General features: G+C 35.9%; 1 protein-coding gene across 9 annotated transcripts in view; it reads right to left on the bottom strand.

The window, feature by feature from the left end:
- Positions 1-27,438, bottom strand: part of AHI1 (Abelson helper integration site 1) — a 208,834-nt gene that overhangs the window by 66,018 nt on the left and 115,378 nt on the right. For 8 of the 9 annotated variants that reach the window (XR_004284936.1, XM_032339436.1, XM_032339440.1 and 5 more), the window contains one exon: positions 15,612-15,667. The exons of the other annotated variant lie outside the window; for it this stretch is intronic. Coding sequence is in view for 7 of the 8 variants with exons in the window: in XM_032339436.1 (XP_032195327.1) it covers positions 15,612-15,667 (56 nt within the window). In the remaining variant the exon portion in view is untranslated. The remainder of the gene's footprint in view (positions 1-15,611; positions 15,668-27,438) is intronic. 9 annotated transcript variants of the gene reach the window in all.

Raw genomic sequence — 27,438 nt, 5'->3', positions numbered from 1 at the left:
ATCAAAACACTGAGTGACAAAAAAGTAGATAAACTGGACTTTATAAAAATTTTTTAAAAATGTTGTGCTTCAAAGGGCACAATCAAGAAAGAGAAAAGACAACCTAAGAATGGGAGCGATTTTCTGCAAATTATATATCTGATAAAAGACTTGTATTCAGAGTATATAAAAAACTCTTACAAGTCAATAAAAAGACAACCCAACTAGACATACATAATTATATTTACATATTTATATATAATTTATATAGTTATGCAATTGATGTATATACAGCATGTATATATTTACACATCATAAGCCTGGCACACAGTAAGTACTCATTCAGTAAGTGTTAGATATAACTATTATTATTTAACTCCTAAAGTTCTTTGAGTTATAGAGGCTTTGTAATAACATATTTCTGTAGGATGCCCACAGTTATAAATGTGGTCCTGTCTTCCAAATTATAGATTTTCTAACTTTAACTCAATTTCTAAAAACAATTCATTTTTACATTTGGCATAATAATCTCTCAATCTAATACATACATATACTTATATAACATTCACTAAAAAAAATCTAATTAATAATATAGTAAAACAGAATTAACATTTGCCCAATTAGGAAATGGGAAAAGGATTTGAATAGATCTTCCAAAGAAGATACACATAGAGCAATTAAAAAATGCTCTGCCCTTAGTCACTAATGAAACACAAATCAAAGTCACAAGATACTACTTTCCACCCACTAGGATGGCTATAGTAAAAAGGACAATAATAAGTGTTAGTGAGGATATGGAGAAATTTAAACCCTCATACATGGCTGGTGGGATTATAAAATGGTTTAGCCACTTTGAAGAATATTTGGGCAGTTCCTCAAAATGTTAAACAGAGAGTTACCATATGACACAGCAATTCCAGTACTATTTATGCCCAAGAGAACCGAAAACATGTCCACACAAAGACCTATACTCAGATGTTTACGTAGTATTACTCATCATAGCTAAAAATGGAATCAACCCAATGTTCAAGAGATTAATGGATAAAGTAAGGTATATCCATGTACCAAAATATCATTCAGCCATAAAAAGGAATGAAATTCTAATGCATGCTACAACACAGATGAACTTTGAAATCATTATGCTAAGTGAAAGAAGCCAGATACAAAAGGTCACATATGATTTAACTGCATTTATATAAAATGTTAAGAGTAAGCAAATCCATACTGATAGAAAGTAGATTAGTATTTGCGGGGGCTAGAGAGAGGTGGTGACGGTGGTGGCGATTTCTAATGAGTATGGGATTTCTTTTTTGGGTAACAAATATACTTTAAAAGAGAGTGGTGATGGTTATAAAACTGTGAATATACTAAAACTCATTGAATTATAGACTTTAACAGGGTAAAATTAAAAAAAAATTTATTTGGAGAGAGAATGAGTGAGAGAGAAAGGGCAGGGGAAGGGACAAAGAGAGAGGGAGAAGCAGACTCCCTATTGATCAGGGAGCCTGACTACAATGAGGGGCTCAATCCTATGACCTTGGGATCATGACCTGAGCTGAAGGCAGATGCGCTTAACCAACTGAACCACCCAGGCACCCCTATCAGGGTAAATTTTATGCTATGTGAATTAAATCCAAATAAAGCTGTGATTCAAAAAAGAGCATCACAGAAATTATGGTTATGGGAAGTAAAATTGGTTATGATAAATAAAACAACAGATTCGAGCAAAAATACAGAGTTCTCCATGAAACAGCAGAGAGCCCTGATTCTGGCTATGGAACCATGGACAAGAGAGGTTCAACTGCAGAAATATAATGGAAGAGAAAGAAATACATGTGGGACATAAGAGAGAGAGAGCTAAGCTGAATAAGTATATTACAAGGTTTTGCTGGTAAGAACTAAGCAGCTAGTAGCACCAGTGACAGAAAATTACCATGGAAAGGCCCAATGAAAGTCCTGGGAAGACAGGAATTTTGAGCTGTACTCATTTTTAGGTTCTTTGGGTCAACAACTGTTAACGGCCTAAGTACTTCTTACAAAGATTTTTCTAGCAGAACGGAGAAAGGAAAGAATAAGATCAGAAACATCAATTGAGGAGTCAGTCATACTTAGGTATCAGCTGAAACTTACATGTATACAATGAGTTTTACAATAAGTCTCAAGGAAGAAGGGATGAAGCCCAATCACCTCATTCTTGGGTAATAGTTACAATTACCTTCTCATTCCTTCACTCCAGTTCTTCAAACAGCTGTCTGTGGCATGTGGGTAGCATAGTTTGAAGTGCAGCAGGTGTCTGTAATTTCCTTTCTCAAGGTCACAGGTGACTCTGCCAGTGCACTAGATAAACCACAGCTTCTGGGCCCCTTTCTTCCCACCAAACCCCAAGATCCCCTTCTCACATCCAGATTACTCTCTGCTACTTATATGACTTTAACTCACCCACAGCTATTAAAACTGAATTATTTCCAGGAAATCTACTAAGACTCCATCCACTAACCTCAAATCATATCTGATTAAAATGTCTTGGTGGGCAGGTGGATATTTTCCAAAGTATGTATTTTTTAAAATTGGCTTTCTTAGGTAACTTTATATTAGATTTATTCAGAGGGAAGAGTCCTATATGGCTAGTGCTTTCCTCAAATCCAGGCCGTCATGACACTTTTAGCTGTTATTTTGGTCAGCCTTTCCCGTAATGCTCAGCTACCCTTCATGACTACACCTGCTCAATCCCATTACAAGTTACAGTGAGGATACAAAGATCAGATGAAGTAATATAGAGTACATAGCAGGGCTCTTAAAACCATCAACTGTTTTCATAAGCGCTAACTGATGTTAACATTACCTGAGCTGCTCCCAATTTCCTTGTGCCACTGAGTGATATTAGTATGTAATGGTTTATTCTCATTAACTGACTCTACTTTTAGGGAATTAATATTTGTGGTTCATCGACCATAATTTATTAACACATCCAATAATTGTTTCTAGGAGATATTTAACGACCTTCAGTGTCTCAGACTCCTTACTGGCAAATGATGATGACAGTATTTTTATTTTCTAGAACTCTTATGACATTCAAGTGATATAACTTACATAAAACACTCTGCAGAGTGTTTAGCAAACAGTCATTGCCCAATAAATGATATGTATAATCATTACCACTCAACTCCTAAAGTTCTTCAAGTTATCACAGAGGAAAGGTGTTTTGTAGTAAAATATTTCTGCAGAACACCAAACAACTATTTTTGAAACCAAATACGGATCTACTAACTTCAATTCCATTTCCCAAAGCAAAAATTTATTTCTAGGTTTGGCAAATAAGCTCTGAATCCGGAAAGTGCTCTCAGAGAAGTCTGCTCATGTTGCCATAAGATATATAATGCCAGGCAGAGGTATGGTGATATGAAAACTTTATGAAGTTTCATTCAAGACACAGAGAAAGAAGTTTCATTTCCTCTAGCGATTTATCTCAATCTTTGTGCATCAAGCCAATCTGTGAGCCAATTACATGGTTATACGAGGAGGTGTCTGTGCTACTGAATGCTGTCCTGCTACTCTGCCAAAGACTGATCTCTGGGGACCCTGAGATAATGGCAGGATAAAGAGCAGGATAAATTCCAGAAGAGAAATGTATGTATTTTGTCAAGGAAAATAAAAGGATCTATGGAATATTAATAGTTGCAGATATAAATGTCCATCTAGGCAGGAAAAACAGAGCACTAGTGTGATGACTTTTGATTAAATTTCCCCCGAAGTGGAAAATAATACTCTGTAAGATGATTAGTGCTAAATTTTTTCTTTTCTAAACGATTGCTTCCTTCCTTTTTTTGGCATGATCAACTCAGTTTTGGTTTCTGCTATGGACTATATTAATGCTTCCTTAAGAATAGAATTTTATACTGGTTGGAAGAAAAATTTCAAGTAATCACCAAATCTTATTTTAAAAGACATGCAAGTAAATACTTTGCTAAAGTATATAATGCAATGTAACACTGAAATTGCTTTTAAATAATAATATGTCCCAAACAAAATGACTTAACAAATAAAAACTTAAATTGTCCACAAGCAAGGAAATTATTGCTGTTTTAGTTTCGTTCACTGCTCAATATTCTTCTAATGTTTTGAATAAATATAATTAATAAGCGGTATTATAAAAATCTGTCAATGTTACAGAGTTTGGGAAAGAGCTATTATTGTACATGGAAAAAATATAGAATTCAAAAGAATTCTGGCAGGCTGGATAGTGAGTCAAAAATAAACCAATGAAATTCAACAAGGATAAATGAACAAATCTATGCTTTGGGTTAAATAGTATTAAGCTAATACCTGAAAGATTACTGTGTGTAGGACATTGTACTCAGTACTTGAAACAACAGTCTAACACTAAATAAGGTAGGTATTATTATTAGCTCCATTCTAGAGATGAGGATACCGAGGCACAGATCTGTAAATAATGGGAAATATATTTTAACAGCACATCTTTAAAGCCTCAAGGAGTGATGGTAGGTCACAGCTTAGCATCAAACACAATATTCAGATTACAGAAACCAATAATAACCACTACATTTTTCACTACGATTAGAATATTAAGCCCAGTTCTGGATACCACTTTTCCTAAGAATGAGAACAAACTGGAATGGAAACAATATAGATTAATGTAAGTAGAAGAAAATGATATAATTAAGCTAAAAAAGAGGAGACCAAGGTAAAATGATAGTCTTAACCATATTAAAAGCTGCAAAATGGGTGAAGGGGGAGTAGGAGGTACGGAATTCTATTATGGAATGAATAAATCATGGGGAAAAAATGTACAACACAGGGACTATAGTCAATGGTATTGTAATAGTGTTTGTAGTCAAAGATGGCAGCTACACTTTTGGTGAGGGCACATAGCTACAGGACTGTTGAATCATGCTGTATACCTGAAACTAAAGTAACACTGTGTGTCAAGTACATTTCAATTACAATACAAAACAATAGAATACAATACAATGAAATGTCAAACTGGAGAGAGAGGTACAAAACAAACAAAAAACCAAAGCCAAAATCAAACCCAAAAAATAAAACACCAACTCCTTCTCTTGATGTATTATATGTTTTAGTAGGGGAGCTAATATTCCTTTATTTTTTATATGCTTTTCTGCTATAAGGCCTCACATTCTTAAAACTGTGAATTAAATATAGCAGGGTTTATGGAAAAAATCTGGTTGTTGACAACTACTTAAAATCTATGGCACTTCGTCACCAGGGTACTGTCAGTAACAATCCTAACCGAAGTGCTAATGCCGTGTGAAATCTGTGCAGGCATTTGCTCCCAGCATTACTGTCTGTCAGTCCTGAGACTCTGCAGCTTCACTGCCTAGCATCCATGAGATTTCGCCTGAAATGCAGGTCCTTAAAAATATTTACTTTCAATAGAGCCCAGTTCATCAAAATTAAAAATCCAATCCGGGTTTTAGACTTCATCCATCAAATAAGACAATTTTTTTGAAATTGGGAGAAATGTCTTAGCACCTTCATTTGTACTAGCAGCAACTAAAGTAGTCACTAAAAAAGGTTTTTTTGGCTTTGAAAAAATTGCTCCATCTTTCCATTCGATGGTGAGAAAGCCGGCCTCTGATTGCTTTAACACTTAAAACATCAGAAAAGAATTTCTCTGCTTTCATACTGACATCATTCATCTATTAATGCACACAGGCTAACTGATACCCTAGAAACATAGACTGTACTTACGACGACAGTAAATACTACAAAAAAGGTTAGGGGCTTAAGCAAATGTTCTGGGCAGGGCATATTACCACTTCCCCTTTATATCAATAAACAGAGCTTCCACCTTCTGGCTCCTGTCTTCCTAGGTTAAGTCCGTAAGGGAGCAGACACTCTTCTAGCACTTGCTTTTTTTGCTGCACAGAAGGGAAAAATAACGAAAACAATTCCTCTGGAGTAAGGTCTTATGAGAACCATGTGTTCATACTTCTAGATACCTCCTGGCTTAATTAAGAAAGTACCTCGCCTAAAATAAAATAATTTTAATTTCTTTGGTTTTCAAATGTTTTAGATGTATGTACTATTTAAAAAAAATTTAGGCTCTTTGGAATTGTCCTTGAGTCATGATTACCCTATTCCTCAGGTTCCACCAAGTTTGTATAACTGAACATGCCTTTTCCTATTTTAGGAAAAACAGTGTAAAAGTTTGAAGTGGACAAAAAAGAAGAGCAGCATTCTTTCAGTGGAACACCAGGCAGCCTGGCCAGTGCCTCTCCATGACTGTACTACACATGCTCTCCAACCAGCGTGTTGGCCAACTTGCACAGACCCCTGAATGCCATATTCAATTGCTTGGCATCCTTTCACCTTGCACTGGGCTTGTGAAGGTGGAGATTTAGTCCTATAGGGAAGGGACTTAGGAAGGAAAGGGAAAGGAAGGAATGTTTCTTATTTACTGAAGACAGCTAAGCTGTGTCCACCACTTAAGCGACAGGCAATTTCCAATAGCAGTGATGGTGATGGGCATTTGTTACGTGACATGGTGGGCACAAATACCATGTGTATAATATAAGGAAGCATATTCTAACTGAATTCTGAGAAGATGAATGAGAGTAATGATGAGTGAGAGCTCAAGGGATGACTGTCAGAGACGTGCTTAGATTTTCTGCTTTATTAGTTCTGTTGGAACAGTAAGGGCAGCTAAGATTCAAAGAACTTTAGACCCAAAAATGAACTCTTTCAACATTCCTCATTTAACCAACTAGATAAGTTCCTTGGCAAGGGTGCCCTATCCTACTCCTTTGCCAAATGTTAAAATCCAATCTGCATCTTTTTCCTGCCCTGTTTATATTGCTGGATCTTTTCTTCCATCTGGGAAATACTTATTTTGAATGTAATATTATTACATAAATACCCAAATTTAATTTTTCACTTTTGAAGAACATGAAAAAACATTTCCTTTGCATTCCATATAGGTTCATCTTGTAGCAACCCTTTTGGCTAAATGCTACTTTCTTTTGTGAAATAAGTCAGCAACATACAAAAAGGCTGAGTTAATTTGTATTCTATTTTCCATCTTCTTCTGGTGACAGGCTTTCTGAATTCTTCTGGTTCACCGTAACAACAAGTATGACCATCTAGCTTCCTTTCTAGGGCACAGTTCCCATTCTTCCAAAAGTTCCTACCTACGATAGAACAAAAACTCCCTGTTTCCATACTCCCCAGGCTACCAAGATGCTACACTATTCCTGATCTCTTATGGCATTCATCTCTCTTTACTTGTCTTTTGTGAAGGTTCTTCCAATATTTTGAATATGGACATGCCTCAGTTCCATCCTAGCTCTTTGCTCTCACTTATTCCTATAGTTTCAGCATATTTTCATTTATTCATCCAAGGAGTATATGACAGTCTACTGGCAATGGTAAGACAGACATAGTCCCTGCTTTCATGGAACTTATATCCTATTGAGGAAGACAGGTGATAAACAAAGAACTAAATAAAAATTATTGTGGAGAAAAATATTAGGAAGGAAAAAATGAGGTACAATAAAAAAGATTAAAAGGGGGAGTGTCTCTACTTCAGACAGAGTGGTAAAGAAAAATCCTTTGAAAAGTTGACATTTAGTGGTATCTAAAGAAAAAAACCTGTTATATAAAAAGCCTGTGTATATTCCTGGGAGAGAAACCAAATGTCCAAAGGCCTGTGGATGAGTGGGAAAGAGTCTGGCTGTGTTTGAGAAACTCAGAGCAGAGAGTATTATAAGGCGATGCTTAAGAGGTAGGCAGAGGCCAGATCATGCAAGGCCCTACAGGCCCTGGGATTTATTCTAAACATAGGAAAAGTTATTGAAGACTGTTAGGCAGAATGATAAGCCATTATGACTCACATTTTTAAAAAAGATCACCCTGGCTCTCATGATTTATGGAACTGATGAATAAGCTGAGAGTTGCCTAACAGTCCCAGTTTAGGCCTGTTGTCCTGGTGTAACGAGACTTCTACATCAACTCCTTGCGAGTCACAATATGTGATAAATAAATACATCCTAAAACAAACTTTAAAAAATGAACACAGAAAAATGAAGAACGTTGGGCAAGACACAGGCAGGCCATTGTGACAAAGATTCCCTTGTTCCTGATGTCCCTGACCCAGGTGGGACCCTGGGGTCCTCCCTTTGATTCTTGACTTAGTTTTACTCCTCAGGCTTGGGATATGTTCTTTTCCTCAATATCTGGCCATCTCTTGTGATGAAATTATATTCAATATCTGGTATATACAAATATATTGAGTGGGTGTAATGCATCTAACGCATTTATTCCTCATAGCAATCCTTGAGGTAGATGTTATTATCCCCACTTACAGATGAGGAAACTGAAACACAAACAGCAAAGGAAACTTGCTTAAAGTCACGTGGAGTAAAAGTAACTGAACCAGGCTGTGGAGCCAGGTAATGTGGTTCTCAACTCAAGTATTCTTTGCCCCTCTTCTGATACTGTTTCGTAAAGAGAGAGGCAGAGACATGTTCAGGGAACTGCAAGTAGCTCAGAGCACGGGGGAAAAGCTGGAAATAAGTTTAGAAAGGTAGTAGAAGGATGTCAAATGATATGTTAAATAGCTTTGTTTTCAACTGGTAGGAAAAGGGGCACACCATGGGATCTTAAATCTCTGACTATATTTGCACTTTGGATAAACAGCTCTGCAGAGAATGGATTTGAGAGGTGAGAAGGAGGAGACTCGTTTCTGATTCAGCTTATATTACAATGATTGGATGTGTGGGATTTTTTTTTTTTAATAATTTTATTTTATTTTATTTTTCAGTGTTCCAAGATTCATTGTTTATGCACCACACCAGTGCTCCATGCAATACCTGCCCTCCTTAATTCCCACCACCAGGCTCACCCAACTCCCCACTCCTTGCTCCTCCAAAACCTTCAGTTTGTTTCTCAGAGTCCACAGTGTCTCTTGGTTCATCTCCCCCTCCGATTTCCCCCAACTCACTTCTCCTCTCCAACTCCCAATGTCTGGATGCCTGTCGTAAAGAACCTGCTTGCTCCCTGCCCATGATGATACACAAGACTTCCCATAACTACCCCTGAGCCTTCTGACTCCTGCATCTCCCTTCCGGACTTCACAGCTGTCGAGTGAGGCTCTATCAAGCACAGCAAAGTTCCACCTTCAAACTCATCCTCTCTTCTGAAATTCAAGCCTATATTCTCAGTTCTCTGAACATCTGTACTTGTTGCCTCTGGTTACTTGAAATCTAACATGTCTAAAACTGAATCTACTATTCTCTAAAAATAATAAATTCAAAAGAGAATTAGAGAAAAAAAAGTCTAAGAAACACAGAAATGTCAGTGGAGTATGGTAACAGGAAAAACCTACATAAAGCTTCATAATTTACAATGTCTGGAGAAACAACCAATGTCTATGTATTCTAAAAAAATGTTATATTACGGACAACTCACAAGTGATCTTAAAGGAAAATCTATTTAGTATTTGTACTTGAATTTCAACAGGACTGCTTTGAATTGCTACTTTATTGATAAGTAAAAACAGATTCTTTTATGACAAGTTATAAAAGCTTATAGTTTATCAGTTCCCTCTCCACCCTGCAATTATCTTCAGGAAGAGATTGGTTAGAGGTTCTATTTTATGAGTTTTATAGGGGCACATTCACCCCAGTTTGCATACTATGAATTCCTGGAAAATTCTATAGATTGGAAAGAATAGAGTGCTTCCTTTGGATCAAGGACATTTCACCTGAACTAAACAAATTGCCCCAAATTTTATGTTAAATATTATGTGAAAGACATAATTACATAAATATATAGATAAGGCATACTATACTAGCATGTAATAATAGAACATGTAGCAGTCTTGTGAACTTAGAATGGGCTAAACAATGATACGAATCTAACAACAAAGACAACTTAAAATGTTGTAGAATAAGTACAGATGATCATATAATCCAAAAGAGTCTCAGAATAAAGTTTAATTTGTATGATTCAGATTAATATTTTTATAAATAAGTTTAAAGGGTGAACAACATCATGAATATCTCATATATTTTCAGAATAAAATACTGTTAAACATATTCAAGTTTACTACATGACAAAAATTTATCAGTCAGACCCTTAGAAAACCTAGGTGTATAACTGCAGAATGAATGAATTAAAAGTTTGTTAAATTCAACTTATAACAATGAAGAAAAATGAATATTTAAATATTTAAATTTCCAAGCAGTCTATGATATTTTTATTCCTAATAACTAATGGAATATTTGGAAAAATGGCAAAAGTATCTCATAACTGGTATAATCTAAATGAGAGAGCCTGAATTTTGTTTGAACCTGCTATGGCAGATATGTAGGCTTCTGTGAAAATGCAAGCTGTAATTTTATAAACGGCCAGGAAATCCATTTGTTAAAAGAAAATCTGTTCTCATTAATGAGAGTTGTGGGATCACTGAGTAAAAGAAGAAAGGAGTAATATTAGTGTTACAGGTGTGGAATGCAGGGGCTTTACAAAAATCAGAAATTGATTACAAGAGGCTAGGCTGATGTGTGAATTTTAACATATCAGTTTTCACTAGAAGAGACTTGAAAAAATTTCTTCTCAAGTCACTAAAAATTGTGTATATATTCAGCATGGCTTACCATGTTTTAATTCCACCAGAAAATATAAAAAGTTATGGGAACTGTTATACATAGAGTAGGTTATAGGCAGGTTTGTAATAACCTAAATAAGAACAAACATGTACAGAGACTTCCTTATGCTAGGTGTTGTTTCTCTTTGATTTGCAAATGAGTCTTTCATTTAAAGTAAATATGAGGACTCAAGCCTGCGCTGACTTAACTATTAACTAACTTTTACACCTGCCTTTCAGGGTTCAGACAATGACCTCTGATTAATCTGAGTCTGATATTATCCTTAACAGCAACTAGTTCTTAAAGTGGCATGATCTAATTATTTTCATATAACCCATTATGATGAGACTGTCTCATGTCTTCTTTGCTTTTCCTATAATAGTTAAGTGTTTGAGTGAATACCATTCAGGACAAAAACTCAGTGTCCTAAATACCATTCAGGACAAAAAGAAAGACACACATTTAACCATCAAATCTTAACTAGGACATCAGGTATAAAGAAAATAAAAGAAAATCTACAACACATGAGTAGGCAAAGCTACCAATGCAAAAGAACTGTTAGACTGATGTCTAATGTCTCTCCAAAACACTAAATACTGGAATGCAAAAGTGGGTCAATTTCTATAATGTTCTGAGGGGAAAAGTTTATGTCCAAATAATTAAAAACTCTGGCGAACTGTCTTATTCAAAGACAAATAAGATATTTAGACTCAGACAATATACCTCTCACTTGGTATTTTTTGGAAAACAAAAAACAAAAAAACAAAAAACCAAAACAAACAAACAAAAACAAAAACAAAAAAAACCTTGAGAGGTGCCTCAGTCTGTTAAGCATCTACCTCGGGCTCAGGTCATGAGCCCAGGGTCCTGGGATCTGTCCCTGTATCAGGCTCCTGCTCAGCAAGGACACTGCCTCTCCTTCCACTGTTCCCCCACCTCCTGCACCCCTGCTCATGTTCTCTGGTATGCCCTGCCAAATAAATAAATAAATAAATAAATAAATAAATAAATGTCTTTTTAAAACAAAACAAAACTTGAAAATGTACTCCTAAATATGAACAAAATTAAGAGCTCAAAATGCAAAAAAAAAAAAAAAAAAATTGTGATTATAGCCAGTTACGAAGGTTTGATTCTGCTTGATGGAGGAGGTCACATCATGTGGGGATATAATGTTTTATTTCTATTGAAGGCATCTCAAAAACACATATGGTATTATTTATGTCAGAAAGAAAAAAATACCAAACAAAAAAATTAAATCTCATGTAATAAATGAAAAAAAGAAGGATATAAGTAAGTTAAAAAGAGAGTGGGAGAGAACACAGAACAAAGACTGAGGTGGTTTTGTTCTCAGGCTAACCTATACTTACTTAAAAAACACTGCATCACATTATAGTGCTACGGGATCAAACTATCCTCTGTAACCATATATTTATTGAAAAGTTCATTCCCACATGGAATCTCAAGAAACACAGCTTTCCCTGTTATAGAGGTCTGAGAAAGTCTCATTTCCCTCCCTTTTGGATAGCTGTAATTAGCATCTAGCACTCTCCTAGACCCATGCCATTCATGGCGGTCCGTGGAGCAAGTGGGAAGTTGGAATGATACCGTGTAGAGTGGTAAGCTGGAGACTAATGGGTACGGGCCAGGTTAGGAAGTCACTCAGAGACCCGGCCTCAGCCATACTATACCCTGGGTCCACTCCTTTTCTCAGGCCCCAGAAGTATCTCTCATTTTTAGGTTAGTAGGGTACCACATTTGACTTATAAATATCATACTTTGTTATATTTTTAAACAGACCTTTTCATTTCTGTTATCTCTATAAATATTTTCTTTTCTTAAACCCTTTGAGGAAAACAAGGGCACACCCATACAGAGGATGGCAATTAGGTATCATCATATTTCTGTGAAAAATCACTTTTCCTGTCCTGAGGATCAGAAGACATTGGGTAAAAGGCTTGTAATTCTGTTGTGGAGAAAGGGCCAAGGTTAACTGTCAGTAAGCTGAGGGACTAAATAGGAGTGAGGGGCAGTAGAATATCTTTAGTTTGTAGTAAACGGACAGAAGGATTCAGAAAAACATACCAAAAATGCAGCCTGGCGCAAGTGAGAACCTGGAAAATTAATGAGTGTTTGGGGTATGCCTCTATAAACCAAGTATATTAAAACATACGGACCTCACAAATCGGAAATTTTATTAATACATTAGGAGCTATCACTTAACAATCCAACTGGAAGAACATAAACAAAAATCAACAAGACTTAAACTCTTATGTATTAGATTTTGTTCCTGGTTCTTTGGAATCATTCCGAGATCATTAGAGCATTGCTGCAAACGTTAATACCATTATTTCTCACAACTGCAAGAAAAGTCAGCTCTATTATTTCCTCATTTAATTAACAAGGAAACCTACAATCTGTCTAAAGGTAAAACAAAACAAAAAAGTCTCTGGGGGCATCTGGGTGGCTCAGTCTGTTAAGTGTCTGATTCTTGATTTCAGCTTAGGTCTTGATTTCAGGATTTTGTGTGGAGCCCACTTAAAAAAGAAATACAACTCTGCCAGGATGTACTTTTTTGAGTTCTAGAATGTACAACACCCCCGCCCCCCACACCAACAAAACCAAAATGTAAACACAGATGCTGTAGGAATGCCTGTAGAAATAAAATTAATTTCAAAAGTATGTAAAATAATCCAGTGAATATCTTTTCGAAATACATTAAGAGGTTCCAGTTCAAGATGGTTGGGTACATAGGAAGATCATCACCGTACCTCCTCCCACAGACATGCTGAGTCTGCAGCTACGTATGAAACAGTTTCCTCTAAAAAACCTAAAGGCTTGGGGTGCCTGGGTGGTCAGTCGGTTTAAGCCTCTGCCTTCAGCTCAGGTTGTGATCCCAGGGTCCTGGGATCGAGCCCCAGATCGGGCTCTCTGCTTGGCAGGGAGCCTGCTCCCCCTCCTCTCTCTGCCTGCCTCTCAGCCTACTTGTGGTCTCTGTCAAATAAATAAATAAAATCTTAAACAAAACAAAACAAAACCTAAAGACTGGCTGAATGCTGACTACATCTGAGGCAAACAAGAAGAAAACCACACAGAAGCATGTAGGAGAGAGCCTGAGGTACAACCTTGCCATAAACCCCGTTCCAGGACAGTGACCCACAACCAGGAGAACAAGTAAAACCCCGAGTTCTCCCCAAAGAGCAAAAGGTTCAAGTCACACATCAGGCACCTCAGCTTTTAAGACCTACACCTGAGAGAAAAGAAATTATTTCCCATAATTGCTAGTCTTCATTCTTTTTAATCTTAAAAAACACAATTTACACAACGTTATAACTACTATTTTAGCATACTTACCGGTATAACTGCAATACAAACTAGAGCCAAGTATTTTTCTTTCTTTCCTTTTGTTTTTTTTTTTTAAAGATTGATTTATTTATTTGACAGACAGAGATAGAAAGAGTACACAAGCAGGGGGAGTGGAAGGCAGAGGGAGAGGGTGAGGGAGAGGCACACTCCCTGCTGAGTAGGGAGCCTGACGTGGGGCTAGTTCCAGGACCCTGGGATCATGACCTGAGCTGAAGGCAGACGCTTAAGCAACTGAGCCACCCAGATGCTCCTAGCCAAGTATTTTTCATGATTATAATGATATTCAATTCCTCAAACACTACTCTTTTCCAGAGCCCACATATTAATTTATCAAACGTTGTCTCAATCACACGAATTTTTTACAAATAGAAAGTGGAGTCAATCTGCCAGTGAGGAAAATATCATCAATAAAGTTAAATATGATTTAATATTGTCTTTATGTCCCTAAAATATATTACCTATATTACCAAATCTTTCTAACAGGAAATGATGAATTCTTTGGAGTACTTGAAAGACTTAATGTACAGAAAGGATAAGAGAAACAAGATTATGCTTGGTGAAGAGTAAAATATGTGCTAGCCTATATCATCATATGACTCTTTCAAGTGGAAACTGGCGAATATTTCATTCAAATATTATATTCAGAGGTTAAATATTTCATTCAAATATTATATTCAGAGATTAAACGGGAAATTTGTTTTCCTTCTACATTCTCTTGTATAATTATTTTTAACATAGTAAATAGGTACTGTAATTGTTAAATGCCTTTTGTTGTCTGGCAGTAATGGAAGAGGGATAAGAGATTTCACTGCTATAATAATAAAGCATAGCAATCCATAAAAGAAATGAAATATTCACTCTAAATAATGATGCTAGTGTGCAAAATAACACTCCTTTTAAAGAGTGTAAATCAATTTGCATATTTATATTAATCAAAATATGAGATATTTTATTTTATTTTATTTTTTTTTTAAAGATTTTATTTATTTATTTGACAGAGAGAAATCACAAGTAGATGGAGAGGCAGGCAGAGAGAGAGAGAGGGAAGTAGACTCCCTGCTGAGCAGAGAGCCCGATGCGGGCCTCGATCCCAGGACCCTGAGATCATGACCTGAGCCGAAGGCAGCGGCTTAATCCACTGAGCCACCCAGGCGCCCAAAATATGAGATATTTTAAAATTAAAATCATTCTATATATAACATTAATATAAATAAGTACCTGTAAAAATGATACAGTATCTTATTTTCCTATATCTTGGTAAAAATTAGTATGTTTTCCTCATTAAGTAGGAAAATATGAGGTTAATTTTCTGGAAGGGATATAACTTTTGGCAAAAGGAAGGTTACGGGGGCACCTGGGTGGCTCAGTGGGTTAAAGCCTCTGCCTTCGGCTCAGGGCATGATCCCAGGGTGCTGGGATCGAGCCCCACATCGGACTTTCTTCTAGGCAGGGAGCCTGCTTCCCTTCCTCCCTCTCTGCCTACTTGTGATCTCTCTCTCTCTGTCAAATAAATAAATAAAATCTTTACAGGAAAAAAAAAAAAAGGTTACAAGCTTTTTCTACAATGGCATTTTGTGTCACTATAACCAGTATCAATTTGTAGCTTATCCATTTTAGCAATGCAGAAATAGACTGCCTTACCATTGGTGCTGTATCTACATGATGGTTACCAGGCTTTCTTTCCATGCTGTTAATCCCTATGAAAAGAAAAGATGGTGAATATTTGCTTATTATACCTAACCATTTTATTTTAAAAACATTTATGTCAGTAAGAGGTGACTCCTACAGCTTATAAGAAAAAAAGCCTCACATGAATGGCAGGAACCTTTAAAGTTGTATCATGAATTCTTTGGTCAGAAACAGTTGGAGAGTTTAGCTAATTAAGAGAGCCAACTCAAAGTGAGCTGAGCCAATCTTCCTATTCAAGTGGTGTTTAGCAATAGTGCAAGATGTGTCCATATCCTGCTCTTGGCTCAAAAATTATATCATTATCTCCACTCTGCTGCATTTCTTCCATTAAACTTTTATTTCTGACTTGAGGTCGTCAAGTTTTCATAAAGAAATATCACAAAGGCTATAAAAGGAATCACCTCCTTATTTTCTCAAAAAGAATAAATAAATCCACTTGAATTTCTCTTTGATCATTTGACTTCCTACCATGCCATATTCTATTTATTCAATCACCATGGAGTGTCTGAAAAAAAAAAAAAGTTGCCCTGATTCTCTCCTTTAAAATAATGACTGCTAAACTTCAGAAAATTCCTTTTATCATGTGTAGATTTACCTTTTTGTTCCCAATGTCCTCTTCTGCAATCTTTTTAATAAACAGCTTTTAAGGATATAACACATTGTATCTCATCTGTAAAGATACTGGTTCAAAGTCTAGCTCAAGTTAAAAACGAACACAGGTGTGGGTCTCATTTACTTTACAGTCTCTGTCCATCAGTAAACCGATATGTGAGTCAGGACATTAGAAAAGTTTTTTCAAATAATGGTATAGGCTGTTACATGCAGGTCTGGTTAGAAGCAAGAATGCAATGTACTGTTAGCAATTAGCACAATTTCTAGTTGAAACAAACAACAGCTCTCTCATTTACAGGCATTTAAAACTCATTTTTCTTCAAGTATGATAAAGGATTAAGTGAGAGCATCACAAAACACTTTTTATCACTGTGCAAGAATATACTAAAAATGAACAAAATATCATAAAACATGATCTTAAAAAAACATGGTTTTTGTTTCATTTAAAAAAATTTTCTCAGCGTCTATTATTAGCCAATGAAGTATAAATAATACTTATTCAATCAAGTAATATTTACTGAGTAACTATACTTGGGATCAATGAAAAAAGATAAATTATAAAGGCTAAGTTGTACTTTCTGACCTCAAGACTTGAGTAAAACAGAGATGTCTGTTTTTTGAAAAAAAAAAATGACAGAGCAAATTAACAGTTTCGCCTTAAACAATCAATAAAATCTTTAAAGTGATTTTTATGGAAATCACTTTATTTTTATTTTTATTTTATTCATTTTTATTCATGGAGTAACACTGGCCTTGAATAAAAAAATTTTTTAAAAACCCCAAGGAAACATATTAGAAAATGTTCAAATAATGCTGATCCTTACTGTGAGAGTTTAGTAATACTGAGGTCTACAGAACAAATGGTGAAATCCCCACTTCCCTGGTGCCCAAACTCCCACAGCCCTCTTTGGCCACATTCACTGAGAAGTCTGGCATACACTGGCTTTTAAATGAGTGGTCACACCACGAGAGTCAGGAATTAGCAACATACATTTTACATGTGTGTTCTCACTATTGTAATCCGACTGTTATAAAATTGACCTAGACTGGGGCGCCTGGGTGGCTCAGTGGTTAAGCCGCTGCCTTCGGCTCAGGTCATGATCTCAGGGTCCTGGGATCGAGCCCCACATCGGGCTCTCTGCTCAGCAGGGAGCCTGCTTCCTCCTTTCTCTCTGCCTGCCTCTCCGCCTGCTTGTGATCTCTCTCCGTCAAATAAATAAATAAAATCTTTAAAAAAAAAAAACTGACCTAGACTGATTACTAATTTTAAAATTCACATCCAATTAGAAAGTAACTTCAAAATGTTGAAAAAAAAAAAAACTAAAAAAAAAAAAACACAACACAAAAAACCCCAGATATGTATCTTCAGCTTATACAATTACAAAGAAAAAACTACATATTTTACAGTTTCAATTTCAGGATAAGGTGATAAAAACAACGGAGAGGAGAGTCGAACCATGAGAGACTGTGGACTCTGAGAAACAAACTGAGAGTTTTGGAAGGGAGGGGGGTGGGGGGTTGCGTGAGCCTGGTGGGGGGTATTAAGGAGTACACATATTGCATGGAGCACTGGGTGTGGTGCATAAACAATGAATTTTGGAACACTGAAATAAAATTAAATTAAATTAAATTTAAAACAAACCAAAAAAACCCTAACATTTTGAAAAGTGCATTACCCAAAGATAAATTCTTAGTTTTAAATTTAGATTGCCTATTGAAATAATACCATTTGGAAAGACAATCAAACATGCTTGCTCAAGCTTTTGGTAAAGAATATACAGAAAAAATAAACTTAAGAAAAAAGGTCCCCAAACAACTATTTTAAGTAAATTTTATCTTAAAAATCTGTTGGTATGTTATTTCACTTTTATTAAGGTATGATGATAAGTGAAAAGTTCATAATAAATAGATTACTGTGCTAGTTATTTTTGTCAGCTTGGCTAGGCCACAGTACCCAGATATTTGGTCAAACATTCCAGATACTTCCGTGAAAGTATTTTTTGGATAAGATAAACACTTGAATTGGTAGTCTTTGAGTAAAGCAGATTGTTTTCCATAATGTGAGAGGGCTTCATCCTAGGTCTTAAGAAAAAGACTGATTTCCCCCGAAAGAGAAGGAATTTTGTCAACAGACTGCTTTCGGACTTGAACTATAACTCTTCCCTGGGTCTCTAGCCTGCCAACTAACCTTGCAGGTTTTGTACCTGGCCTGAATCCACAATCATATCAACCAATTCCTCAAAATAAATCTATATATACATCCTACTGGTTGTATTTCTCTAGAGAATCCTACCTAATACGCTCACTTTCTGGGAAACAAATAAACAAAATGAAAATACAATTGTTTGTGTTTATTTAAATTAACTTTTTGTTTACTAAATACATGAGTTGTGCAGTAGTAATACAGTAATACAGTAGTAATACAGTCAAATGAACTTAAGAATTATTACATCTGTAGAGTAAATTAATCTACTAAATAAAAAAAAAATCAATGTGTCAATAAATATCCACCACTAGACTGTCCAGTCTGACAGTCTCTGCTTTTTGATTTACATTTAATGTGATTACCAATATGGCTGTGTTTAAGTCTGCCATCTTGCTATTTCATTGCATCTATATCTGTTCCATTCTTCCTCCCTCTTTTTTCAATACTCTTTTGAAATAATCAAATACTATTACTATTCCATTTTACATCCCTGATGGCTATACTGTTAGCTACACATTTTTCTATTTTTTTTTAGTGGTGAGAGATCATCTCAGACATCTCTAATTTGTTACAGTATACCCTGAATTAAGATTTTTCTACTTTACCAACAATGTTAAGTATCTTAAAACAGTATTATTCTATTTACCCTTCTACCCTTTACACTACTGTCGTATTTTACCTCTACGTTCTAAATCCCAGAACATGCTGTCACAATACTTGTTTTAAGCACTCAGTAGTCTTTAAGAATGAAAAAAATCAGCTTTTTATATTTATACATTTATCCTTTCTAGTGTTTTCATTCCTTCTGCAGATCCAGGTTTTCATCTGAGATCATTTCCATTTAGACTGATGAACCTTTTGTAGAATCTGTCTGTGGGTGACTTTTTTTTCCTGAAAAGTCTTTAGCAGGCATTCATATATGAAGGACATTTTTGCTGGGTATTGAAATGTAGATTGATAGCCATTGTCTTCCAGAACTTCACTGATTTATCCCATTATTTCTTATGAGGATGGAGTCATCAATTCTTCCTATTATTCTCTGAATGTGATGCATTTTTCCCCCTGGCTGCTTTTATGATTTTTTTCTTTAGGTTTCATTTCCTTCAGTTTAATTAAAATATACCCAGGTGAGGTTTCATTTACATATATATCCTTCTTGGGATTTGGTAAGCTTTTTATATCTTCTACATGAATGTCTTTTATTAGAGGTGTAATACTCTTGGCCCATTATTTCTTTACCCTATCTCTTCTATTTTCCTTCTAGAATTCCAATTATACTTGTTAGGATAATTTGATGTAGTCACACAAGTTTGATGCTCTGTTACTTCCCTCCCATATCCTGTGCTTCCATTTGGATAAATTTTATTGTTCTGTCTTTGAGTTCACTGAACCTTTCTTTCCATGTGCACTATCAGCAATTAGGCCCACTTAATGAATTTTTCATTTCATCTATTATACTCTTTGGGTATAGAATTTCCATTTATTTCTTTTTTACAGTTTCCATTTCTCTGCTGAAATACTTCATCATACCATGTTTCCTCAAAAGTTATTTAACATAGTTATAAAGGCCATTTTAAAGTTCTTGTCTGCAGATCCAACATTTTCATCATCTGTAATTTCCTTCTACTGATTGTTCTTTTTCTTGATTATGGACCACCTATTCCTGCTCATTTATTTCTTTATATTTCTGACTGTAGGTTAGATCTGTTAGATATATAATTAGTAGAGAATGAAACAGAAAACATGCTTCCCCAAAAAGGGCTCACTCTTTCCTCTTCTTGAAAGCTTTGGTGAGGGGTGCATCTTTGTGTTCAAATCTGGAGTTGGTCTGGGTTGGGGATGGGCTGATTTATCTATTAAATATCCAAAAAATAAGATCAGTTCCTCCTTCTAGAAATTTGGAATTTAAACCTCTAGAGAATATGGGAACTTTCTCTCTCTGCTTTTCTCATTTCCTATGACACTGCTTTTTGGGGAGGTGCTGGATGGAGACGATGGACACATATTTGGGGCCTTTTGGATTCCAATCCATTATGCCAGCCCACACAGTCCTTGGAAATTCAGTTGATTACTGTTTTAGCAAAGTCATTCTGCCTACAAAACACTTGCTATCAGTTTCTGTGTCTCTGTCTCAATAGTCTCAGTTATTAAAGCTACTGCTGGTCTCCACTTCCTTATGGAGTAGGTACTCTTTGGAATTTAATCCATGTACACGTCTTTGTGTCCAAATCCCTTTGATGACTTTTTATTTAAATTCAATTAGCCAACATATAGTACATCATTAGTTTCAGATAGTGTTCAATAATTCATCAGTTGCATATAACACCCAGTGCTCATCACATCATGTGCTCTCCTTAATGCCCATCATCCAATTACCCTAATCTCTCCCCACCCCTCCAGCAACCCTCAGTTTGTTTCCTATAGTTAAGAGTCTCTTGATGACTTTTTGTTTTATAAGAAGTCAACATGATGTTGCACTAGGACTAACGATCATCACCAACCTTATACTTCCTACCTGCAAGCACAACTCCACTTCCATTTAGTTACATTGTTGTGTCTTATCTTTTATCTTGTTTTTGGTCCATTTCAGTGCATACCCTTTTTCTTTCTTGAATTTCTACCAATGTTTCAATGATGCTATTGGTTTTCTTCCTAATTCTAACAATAATAAGTACATTATTAATTATTTATCCAAATATTAATTATTTATCAAATAAACTAAATATCCCTCTAACCAGGATACTATATTTACCAATACATTCTTACATCCTTTATAGAAGGCTTTTACTTCTCTATTTTTCTACATAAATTATAGTTAAATTTAAATGGGTAAAAGTACACAGGAATTTGTAAAAGTGCTTAGTATGAATTTATGAAACAAAAAAATATTGTAAGAAAAAACCCTTAATGTTTCCTTTATGTCTAATAGAAAAATTTAGTGTTTTCCGCTGTATCTTGAGATTTCCATTCTAATTGAGCTGTCATTCAATTAGGGTACTCTTTAAATCCTAGTGTATTCAATGCCTTCCATTGCTAGTAGATAGATACATGACGCTTTGTCTGAATAATGGGTTTTTGGATAAGAAACCCTTTATCTTGGTTGTCTGGACAGGTTATTCCACTATCAGCCAGCTTTTAGAGTTTTAGATGAGAAGTCCAATTCAACTCTCTTTCTAGGTAAAGAACCTGTTCCTTCTCTGTACAGGCTTTTGAGATTTTCCCTGCATCTGGGAAATCAGGAATTTCACCAAGGTATATCTAACTGTGTCTTGCTTATAATTCATCTTTCCCAAGACTTGATAAACCCTTTAATCTGCAGTCTTATAATCTGTCCAGGGAAATTTTATTCTATTATTTCTTTAAATTTTGCAATTTGTTTTATTTTACCCTCATAACTTTTTCTTTTTTTAATTCATATTATTTATTTTTCCCAGCTTTATTTTTATTTCTTTTCAGCCTAATAGAATTCATTGTTTACGCACCACACCCAGTGCTCCATGTAATACGTGCCCTCCATAATACCCACCACCTGGCTCCCCCAACCTCCCACCCCCTACCCCTTCAAAACCCTCAGATTGTTTTTCAGAGTCCATAGTCTCTCATGGTTCATCTCCCCTTCTAATTTCCCTCAACTCCCTTCTCCTCTCCATCTCCCTATGTCCTCCATGTTATTTGTTATGCTCCACAAATAAGTGAAACCATATGATAACTGACTCTCTCTGCTTGACTTATTTCACTCCATATAATCTCTTCCAGTCTCATCCATGTTGATACAAAAGTTGGATAATCGTCCTTTCTGATGGAGGCATAATACTCCATAGTGTATATGGATCACATCTTCCTTATCCATTCGTCTGTTGAAGGGCATCTTGGTTCTTTCCACAGTTTGGCAACCGTGGCCATTGCTGCTATAAACATTGGAGTACAGATGGCCCTTCTTTTCACTACATCTGTATTTTGGGGGTAAATACCCAGTAGTGCAATTGCAGGGTCATAGGGAAACTCTATTTTTAATTTCTTAAGGAATCTCCACACTGTTCTCCAAAGTGGCTGTACCAACTTGCATTCCCACCAACAGTGTAAGAGGGTTCCCCTTTCTTCACATCATCTCCAACACACGTTGTTTCCTGTCTTGCTAATTTTGGCCATCCTAACTGGTGTAAGGTGGTATCTCAATGTGGTTTTAATTTGAATCTCCCTGATGGCTAGTGATGATGAACATTTTTTCATGTGTCTGATAGCCATTTGTATGTCTTCATTGGAGAAGTGTCTGTTCATGTCTTCTGCCCATGTTTTGACATGATGATTTTTGTGTGTGTTGAGTTTGAGAAGTTCTTTATAGATCCTGGATATCAGTCTTTTGTCTGTACTGTCATTTGCAAATATCTTCTCCCATTCCGTGGGTTGCCTCTTTGTTTTGTTGACTGTTTCCTTTGCTGTGCAGAAGCTTTTGATCTTGATGAGTCCCAAAAGTTCATTTTTGCTTTTGTTCCCTTTGCCTTTGGAGACATATCTTGAAAGAAGTTGCTGTGGCTGATATTGAAAAGGTTACTGCTTATGTTCTCCTCTATGATTCTGAGGGATTCCTGTCTCACATTGAGATCCTTTATCCATTTCCATAACTTTTTCTTTATAACAATTCCACTTAATCTTCTAGATGAGCACCTTCTTTTCTCACTTTGTCTCATGATTTTAAAATCTGAAATCATGCAGTTTAGTTTAATTTCTTTCTAGATACCTACAAAGACTAAGGCAAGAGGGATGGCAAACCCTGGAGAATATATCAGAAAACAAAGATTTTTCTGGGTCAGTGTGTCATGAATGGGGTTGGGGGGGACAGGATATGAGTGTGGGAGGGCTCTGTTCTCCTTGGTGCCGAGTAAGGACCTGTGCAGGGAAAGCAGGTCTCCTCTAAAGGGATATGCAAAAATGGGTTTTTCAGAATTCACTGAGGGCGCTCAGCCTGCAGAAGCTGTAATGCTCTGGGTAACTGGCTATCTCTGTCATTTTAATGTCTGTAGTATCCTGAGGGTCTGGCAGATCCTAGGTATCACAATGGACCTATAAGGGGCCTACATGAGAAAGGACCCACATAGCTAGAGGTATCTAGTCCCAGGCCCAGACACTGGGAAATGACTATAACTTGCAACTGATGAGACTTGAGAGGAGAAGCTTATCCCTGTGCCTCCGCAGAGGGGTGTTTTTGTTTTTTGCCACAGCTTGGACCTCTATTAGTATAGTTGGGACCACAAACCATGAACGTGAAAAGAAAACCAGCAACTCTCATAAGGAATTTAAGTAACCGGAACATGACCAAATAACCTTCTAGAACTGGTAGTGCCATTGATGACAGAGGAAGAATTAGAACATTTTTTAAATTAAAACCTCACAAAACAAATAAAACAATGACTATTAAGGATTTTAAGAGAGTTAATTAACAAACCACAAAGATAATTCCACTTCAAAGGAAGGAAAGAGTAGTGGCTTCCAGAAAGTAAATCAGAAGATGGGTAACATTCCCAAAGTCATACAATCAATGAGCAACAGTACTGTGATGGAAACCTATGCATCTAAGTCAGAAGCACTCCAGACCCATTTGTGTGTTTGATTCCTGTAGTAAGGCCCTGATTTTATTCATCTTTCCATCTACAATGCCTATAGTCCAAACGCCTAAAACCCACAAGGCCTTCAACTCATATCCACTGAGTTCCTGTGCTAACTGAATTCTTAACTGTGTGCATTAGTTATCAGAATGTTTGAGTTAATCTTCTATGACTATTTTGAAAAATGTTAATTTACTATTTCCTTTCGTAATGCATCTAAACTTTCTGTAAAATTGAAATATGTTATCTGAAAAGTTCCCTAATTCTCCACATAGTATACACTCTAGAGAAGATAATGGAAAAAACTTTATGTTTTTGGGGAGATGGTTAGGTATTTTATTTTGTAGAAAACTAGAATATGACGTTTTAGCCCACTGTATTTGACTGATCTGAACAGGAGAATTATATATTTTTTAGTTTTCCTCAACTCTCCCAAATTCAAGACAATGATCGAAAGAAAAAAAGAACAACGGTGATCAGATTTATTGCAAAAGAAAAAAAAAAAAAAGCAGGATTTATGTCAAATTCTAAAGCCAGAACATATATCCAGCAGCATTATATATCATCACCGTTTATGATTACCCACTAAGCACAAGGCACTGTGCTAGGGACAGGGGAACCCTGATTCTCTTTCATGACACATATTTTAGGAGTCATTTGCTTCAGGCAACACTATAATAACTATGCACCCTATTTGTTTTGGAGATCACCATTAGTCTCTATGTAAGGCAGAGAGAATTATGCTTTGATTACTTCTGGCTAGGAAAAAATGAAATAAAATTTAATATATTCCAGTAGAAAACAGTTTTAAGAGGCAGGGTTCTTTCCTGCCAAATTTAAAATATACAGTTGTCTGTGCAGAGGTTGCAAGCATTTTTAATAACTACAAAAGAAGTAAAACTGTTTTTCAGACAATATAATAATATTTAAAATTTAAATTGGAAATCACTCTATGAATACATGATTTTTTAAAACTTGATTTTCTAAATAGTCCAGCTATAAATGTCTAAGAAGCAATGCTATTCCAATAGCAACTTAGCCCCAAATTTTAGTTTCTAAATTCCATTTTCCATTAAAATAGTACCAGGGCTTCTTGGAGAAATGATTGAATCCAGGGCAGAGAAAGTACACAATGCACAGAGGACACACTGCAAGCATGAAGTACTCTAAACTAACTGGTTTGTATCAAAGGATACAGGAATAGACATGAAGGGGCTCTCCTTTGCCAGATTAGTGCACAATTTCAGCAACACAAAGAAAATGATAGTAAAGAAGTATAACAAGTTGAATGGAAAAAAATTCACAATACTCAAAGAAAGTGCTCTTCTTGACAAACACCAGCCAACAGAAGCAGAAGCAATGATAACATTAGAAACCGACCATGCTGGGGCACCCGGGTGGCTGAGATGGTTAAGCATATGCCTTTGGCTCAGGTTATGATCTCTAGGTCCTAGGACTGAGTCCCACAGTGTGCTCCCAGCTCAGTGGGTAGTCTGCTTCTCTTTCTCCTGCTGCCTCTCCCCCTGCATGTGCTCTCTCTCAAATGAATAAATAAAATCTTTAAAAAGAAAGAAAAAAAAGAAACCCATCATTTTGCATCTCTTAACCACGGTTAACAGTTAATTCAGGCAAGAATCATCAATGGCTGCTGAAACCACTAAGCAAGGTTGTTGGGGAACAGGCTACTCACATGGTCTCAAAGTACTGATCCACAGAATACCCAGCAATTACAAAGGGAAAAGTTTATTTTTACAATGGCACCTAGTGTTCACTATGTTAATCAAGGATTAAATTTAGCAAATAAGTTGTAGGACAATCTGACATTACATACTACCTGATGTGATGCCAAAAAGTACGTGTTACTTTTTATTTTCTACCACTACAGTGTTCTTGCCAAAGAAAGTTTAACCTGAACCTAATCACAGTGAAATAGATAAAAACAAAACACTGGATATTCCACAGGGCAATTGGTTCAGCCAGACTCTAAAAAAGTTAGTGTCATGAAAAAACAACAACAAAGGAGTCTAATCTAGCAGAGATTAAATGAGACTAAAATGACATAGTGACCAATATAAGTGTGACTCTGGATTGGATGCTAAACAAAAGAAGCATGCAAACAAAAAAACTGCTTAAGATATTTTAGACACAATTAAGAAAATCTGAATATGAACTGTTTATTAGATATTATAGAATCATTGTTAATTTTCCCAGATATGATAACAGTACTATGATTATATAGAGAATATCCTCCTTCTTAGCGGATATACCAATGAAGTTTTTGAGGGGAAGAAGCAAATGGTATAAATTTAGGAGTTTTATCTTTTTTTTTCAACTTTCTTATGGTTTTAAGAAATTTCAGAACACACTCAGCAAAGGACTATAGATCCTTATTTGACATTTAACGACTACATAGGAGGCAAGCATATGTTCAATGATTTTGAATATTGCTAAATCTTCCATGCAAGCAGAGTAAACAGGGTTTAGGTTTTCACTGAAAAAAATTTCTCAGCATTATTTAAAAACAGTCAATGAAAACCAAACACTTCTCCTCCTAACTGTGGATTTATTGGAGTATCTTCCTAAAAAGAAGAGAGGGCTCCAAAATTAATGCACAAAGGAATAAATAGCTACTATAACATGTATTTATATTTTACAATACATTGATAGCTTCACTCAATAAATCTATGTTTATTGAGAAATAATAATTTTCAGGGCATGGGCACCTGGGTGGCTCAGTTGGTTGAGCCTTTGGCTCAGGTCATGATCCCAGAGTTCTGTTCTGGAGTTGAGCGCCATTGGGATCCCTGCTGCGGAGTCTGCTTCTCCCTCTGTCCTTCACCCTGCTGGTGCACTCTCTCTCTCAAATAAAGAGAATCTTAAAAAAAATATTTTTCAGGGCAAATTCCTGTCCCAAACCAGAAGTATGAGTTATTTACAATTCTCTATTATTACTTTTTGTCTCTTTCCCATGGAAAAAAAAGTACATTTCAAGGGACAATTCAGTAGTATAAGATATCCTGACTCCGGAGCCACTCTGCATATTTTGGAAGACCGGCTCTGGCAATTATTAGCTATGTGACTTTGGTAAAGTTATTTATCCACTCCATGCCTCCATTTCCTCATTCAGTACAGGGGAAACAATATGTATCTCATAGGTTGATGGGAGAATTAATTAGTTAACTAACACAGGAAAAAACACTTTAAATCATACTTGGCATGCTATGTATGTTTAAGATACACACACACACACGATTTATTTTGACTTTGTTGTTTAAAATATCCTATATTTGTATATTTTTTCAGCAGCCTTTAAATACATGTAGAACTAAAGTTTTAAAGGAATAAAACGCAGTAAGTA

This window comes from Mustela erminea, chromosome 4 (assembly GCF_009829155.1).
Source record: "Mustela erminea isolate mMusErm1 chromosome 4, mMusErm1.Pri, whole genome shotgun sequence".
In the NCBI taxonomy this organism is placed as follows: Eukaryota; Metazoa; Chordata; class Mammalia; order Carnivora; family Mustelidae; genus Mustela; species Mustela erminea.
This window is presented reverse-complemented; position numbering and strand designations above follow the sequence as displayed.